The 5,850-nt window shown below is 41.5% G+C and overlaps 1 protein-coding gene across 1 annotated transcript in view; it reads left to right on the top strand.

The window, feature by feature from the left end:
• Window positions 1-3,772: 3,772 nt before the first annotated feature.
• Window positions 3,773-5,850, top strand: part of LOC117445003 (ADP-ribosylhydrolase ARH1-like) — a 17,603-nt gene continuing 15,525 nt past the window's right edge. Inside the window, exons 1-5 of the mRNA XM_034080400.1 lie at window positions 3,773-4,058; window positions 4,892-5,006; window positions 5,103-5,211; window positions 5,540-5,638; window positions 5,718-5,823. Of these exons, the coding sequence (XP_033936291.1) occupies window positions 4,021-4,058; window positions 4,892-5,006; window positions 5,103-5,211; window positions 5,540-5,638; window positions 5,718-5,823 (467 nt within the window). The 5' untranslated portion in view covers window positions 3,773-4,020. The remainder of the gene's footprint in view (window positions 4,059-4,891; window positions 5,007-5,102; window positions 5,212-5,539; window positions 5,639-5,717; window positions 5,824-5,850) is intronic.

Raw genomic sequence — 5,850 nt, 5'->3', positions numbered from 1 at the left:
TAACATCACATTATTAACAGACAGATATGTTATCACTCCTCTAACTCTCAAAAATAAACAAAATGAGTGTAATTCCCAAAATGCCACCCAACCCTGAAATCAATCTGCAACCCAAGCAGCAGTGAAATTGAAAATGTCCAAAGTTTTACAAACACGGAGACTTTGAGTCAAAGTTTACAGTAGGCTATACTGTCTGGAAGTTGCAGGAGAAACAGAGCCATAGTGACACATCCGCACACACTCACGTCAGCAATTACAGATTCCCGTATGCGCGCACACACACGTACGCACGCACACACACACACACCACACACACACACACACACACACACACACACACACACACACACACACACACACACACACACACACACACACACACCACCACACACACACACACACACACACACCACACACACACACACACACACACAAACTGACTCACTCAGACACTTGTTCCCTCTGCTCCCATACACGCACAATTGCATACACGCACAACACAGCACTAAACACGCATTGACACCCCCCATAAACAGCGTTAAATCTCCACCACATACATCCCCGATTGTAATCCGCCAGCCAGTTGCTAGGCAACGCTGTAACTTGTAATAGCACTCATGGCCCGCCGCATGTAGGGTGGTGGTAAGGGTAAGGATGGGGGAGCCGGGTGAGGAGGTTGTGAGTTTTTTTTTTTTAATTTAGAGGTATCTACTCGTGGGAGAATGGTGACGGTCGCTGCCACTGATGGAGACTTGATAGCTCCTCCGACCACCAAACCATCTCAGCAGCCATCTTGGGACCCAGGAGTCAACACTGAGGCTATTTCTGACATTTCTACAGGAAGGGTTGCCTTGTGAGATGAGGGGCAGAACAGCAGGGACACATGAGCAGACATATCTTGCATTTATTCTTGGAGTATGTTCTGACAGGGGTAGGAGATGGGATGGGTGAATCTGAAAATATGACATATTAAAACCAACTAGGGTCTGCAGCCAATAAGCAACTTTTTCATGTGTTTTTTAAAACAATGCACATAAATTATAATTATAATAACAATTGATAGCGGCACAGTGCCAACCTCTGTTATTGCTTATTAATTGTTCTTGTCATCTTTAAAAGCTCCATCACCCAAATGTAAATCGGCCTTAAAAATATATCTATCTTATTTTCTATTCCAATCTTTTTTATTTTCTTAATTAATTAATTATTATTAAATTCCAGAAAACAAGACAAATACCAAATATAATCGCTCAGATTCTAAGACAATGTCTTCAAATTTTCATTTTCTTATACGACCAATAGTCCAAAGCCCCAAAATGTTAACCTAAGTTCAGTTTCAGTTTAATATTACAGGTGATAAATAAAACCTCACGTTGGAAGTTGGATTTTAATGTAAAAAATTGCTTAAACAGCTAAGAATTATTATTGTAGCTGAATTAAAGAGTTTGTTAATCATTTTAGCTCTCCAGAAATAAAAAATGTATACTAATTTATAAATCCCATCCCGAGCACTCTGCTACACCTTTGTGAGAAAGGCTGGATGTTTCTAATCAAACACTTTCACACTGATAAATGTATCATGTTGGAGGAATTTGTAAATGTGTGTGGTATTGTCTAATCCACTGGGGAGGAAGGAAGTTTGATTTGGTTGCAAAGCTGCATCGATCATCCTCTTTTGGGGCAGAAATTGCTGCCAACACATCACACAAATGTGATATACTCTTCTGCTCCATCCCTCATCCCTAAGAGGCAACCTGGGAGCAAGTTTGTCGGGCTTAGTCAGGCTTCCTAACCCAACCACCCAAGTGGAGAAGCTGCGCTGCTCACTGGAGCTCAACTGTGCCAAAGGGGGCAATTTAAAAAACATTATAATCACATGAGAAGAAATGTCCCTGGCTTGATAATTAGTATAGAGGCGAGTGGAAGATATCTTTGATGCTGTTTGGTTTGTCTGCAGTGCATAATGGGCTTCTTCATTATTCCCTTTTTCCAGCTGTCTTCGAAGCACTTTCTAGAAGAAAGAAAAACCATCTATTCATTATTCATGCAGGTCTTAAGAGTAAAAGACTTTTATCAAAATTAATCCATAACCACTCATAATAGCACTGCTGTTCTCAAGTGCAGCAAAAACGAATCCGATTCGTGTTTGAATGACACACCAGTTGAAAGAATATGTTTTGTAAAATCTGGTCTTAATGCTAAGCTAACTATTTGACAGAAACAAGAGGTTATTCATCTTGTTATGTAACTCTTGATTATACAATAAATGTTGTTTAAATGTGTGTTGTGTGCAGCTTATCAATTTGGCTTTTTTGAGATTTTCAGTCAGCATCCAACCATCATTACTAACGCACTCACATGTGTTATTATCCTGTTTTGTTCTCAAAACACATGCTTAAAAGGCAGCAGGTCCCTCAGCTGCAACAATAGTGACAATGTCTGAACCTGTAGGCTCCACCAGAGTCCTCACATGGACCATTTATTCTTATTTCTCCTTGTGCCTTTCTCCATCCCTGCTTCATGGCCCCTGACAACTCATGTGACAAATAGCCTCCAGACGGCCTCTCTGCTGAAACCTCGGCTCCCCCCAACAATCTTTACGTCCTCTTTAATGATAATCGTGAGATAGCGAAGACTGACCGTGTGCATCAGCCATGGGGAATCACTCTCTGCCATCGGGATCCACCAGCTGCCTGTGTCAATCACCAAGTGTGTTTTCCAGGACGCTGTAAGTGTGTTGTCGTGAAACCATGCCACCCTGTGGAGGGAAACTCTCCAATAATGCTTTATTGGAAGTGATTTACCTTTATTTTTCTCCTTTCAGCACTTGGTCAAAGACAGATGCTGTGTTTTATTCAAGGACGTGTTTGCAGGATGGATGCTTTCTGACAGAGACTGCAGCTTGGAGACAATCCTCTGGTGGATCGAGGGACTCTTTATTCTGCCACCGCCACCCTGCTGCACACACATCAACCCAGAAGTGATAGCTTAAGTGTGTTAAACATGCTAAGATCACTTCTGGTTGTCAAGGGAATAAAAAGCAGATGTCGTCTTTCTGTGCAATCGGAACATCCTGTTCAGCACCTGAGGCTGAGATGTAGTTTTTGGATGTGATCAGTGACTCTCGATTTATAAAACCAATGAATGTCTTTGGTTGTGTCTCTTAGGGTGAGACACTATAGGCAAACCACTCTTTTTAATGCACTGAAAACATCAAAAGTACACATAAACAGTGGTGGAAAGTAACTAAGTACATTTACTAAAGTAGCCTACTGTACCTGATATAATTGTACTTTACATCAAATGGAGTATTTCCATTTGATGCTACTTTATACTTCTACTCGGCTGCATTCCAAAGGCATATCATACTTATTAGTCCTTTCAAAGTGTCCTTATTATTCAGTTTAGTGATTTGGAGTCATTTAGTCACATGATATTAAAGCTACTGAAAAAAAAATATATGGCACTAATGTGCAAAATCTGTAATTGTAAGACAAAGTGAACATTAAATGTGTATTTGGTCAATACTCAAATATATTTCGACATGCATGAGAATTGGTTTATAAAACGTTAATGTGTAAATGTGTTCAATCTTTATTTTTTTCAGACCCAAAACAATGACAAAGGCGTGTTTCTCGGGGAAATCGTTACATTTTCAGCTTGCTACATAGATTAAAATGAATGAAAATCTATGAGGTGCAGCTGTGTATATCAGTCAATGTTACTCTGCTGTTACAGAGACGATTGCCATTTGTTTTATGTGCCCATTTTGCCAGCTGGAAAGCAGCCCTTTAAAATAGCTTTGCAGCTGCGCCTTTTTTTAGCCTCGACGTTTTCTGCGAATTCACCCTTTCGACCAGGGTTTGGAAACTAACATACTCTTGTGAATAAAGCGGTTGTTTGCTACAGGCCTTTCCGAGCTGAGACTGAGTAATATTGGCCACTCACAAGGAGAGGGTGAGCAGTGTGCAGAGCTCCAGGCTGAGCCCCGGTGTCCGGTGCTCTGTGTGACCGCTAGTGATGCCTGATACTGCGGATCGACGCGCTGCAATGGACCGGTGAGACTTCCACTGCTCGGGGGAGGGGTTTCCTGCAGCAGCATGTGAAATATATTAATGAATGACTCTCATATCAAGCCACAGTATTCTTAACGTTCAAGATGAGATGTTTAGGCCTATATGTTTGAATCTACGGTTATAATATGGCTAGGCCAACGAGTTTACGTGATATGCCTGGCATAAGTGTATATCTTTACAAAAAAGGCGTTTTTGCATGCTTCGCTATAGACAACGCTGCTGCATATCAAGTAAAGACATCGCCAGTTAGAGATGTTAGACGTTACTTTATATGATCATCCCGGCTTTACGACTCGTTATTGTTGGTTGGCTTGGACGAGGTGGCTTTTATTGTAAAAATAAATAATCAAAAAAGTCATAGTAGGCTGTAGCCCATGTAGAACATTGTGAACAAAAGCAATAGTTTATGTCAAAAGATATGAAGAGAAGATTATAGTATCAACAACATATCTTGAATATTTCGTTTAAATTTGAGAAAAAACATCATGTATATGAAAAAATGTATAGTATGTCGAAAATAAATCTTATAGTAGGCTATGTTGAAAATATTAACCAAAAAAGTTATAGTAAAGTATGGCAAGAATATCAGAACAACATACTATACTATTTCCATAAAATAAACTAAATAAAAACAACATCGTAAAACAAAAAACAGCATAGTATTGTATTTATCAGAAAAAAAGATATAGTATAAAAAAAAAAAGCTCAAATATCCCCTTGAGTTGCTTCGTCATCTTATGTTGTCCTTCGGCTCAGGTTTACATAATGGCAGTCAGTTGTTAACAGAGCGTTAATTGAGTCTCTTGCCCCCTCAGATCTGCTACAGTGGAGCACTATAAGGCAGCCATGCTGCTGAGTGGAGCTGGTGATGCTCTGGGATACAGGAACCAGCTGTGGGAGTACAATGAGTCGGGACCGGCCATTCATCAGGTGGTTGCAGAAAGAACATAGAAATAAGTGCTGAAGAGAAACTGCCTAACCACTGCTAAAGGTATAATAACCCTCTGTTGTGTTCCTTTCTTACAGGAGCTGAAGGAGCTCGGTGGTCTGAAGAACATCAAGGCCGAGCTCCCTGATTGGCCGGTGAGCGACGACACAGTCCTTCATCTAGCGACGGCCGAAGGACTGGCAACTGGTGAGGCGCAATAACATTATCCCTCCTGCCTGTCCTTTGCTTGTTTTGTTTCCAATGAGGCGTTAACTTGATCGATCTGATAGTCGAAAGTGTTCTGTTTAGGCCTCATTGGAAATCACACCACACACCCCCCCCCCCCCTCATGACTAAAGGCTAAATCTAATTTCCAGTCTCTTCTTGATTTGCTGCTATTACGGCTCTGCACAAGTGGAAGGAAATGGTAGAAATGTCTACTTGACCTTTTTCTGCAATAGGGCAGCCATGTTAACATCTTTGAAAAGTTTATGAGGAAAGCATCTGCAGAAGTTAATGCTCGTCTCCCTCTCAGGCAAGGTTGGGGAGGACCTGTTGCATGATGTGGCGGCACGATATGTGGAGGGGATGAAGGACATGGAGGGGAGGAAGCCAGGGCCTTCAAGCATCCTGGGTGAGACAATGTCTTCCTTTTTAAATCAGATCACATTAAAAGTGGTTGCAGAGATCTGACTTCTTCTCTGCTCTTTCAGGAGTCTCCCAGCTGAAGCCCGGAGAGGAGGGGGGCTTCAGAGTGAACTATAACCCAGAGGGGACGGGCTGTGGAGCCGCCATGAGGTCCATGTGCATCGGCCTCAGGTAAGACACTCATCCTCACAATAAAAA

This window comes from Pseudochaenichthys georgianus, chromosome 4 (assembly GCF_902827115.2).
Source record: "Pseudochaenichthys georgianus chromosome 4, fPseGeo1.2, whole genome shotgun sequence".
Classification (NCBI taxonomy): domain Eukaryota; kingdom Metazoa; phylum Chordata; class Actinopteri; order Perciformes; family Channichthyidae; genus Pseudochaenichthys; species Pseudochaenichthys georgianus.
The sequence above is the reverse complement of the archived record's forward strand: the minus strand, read 5'-3'. Positions and strand labels throughout refer to the sequence as shown.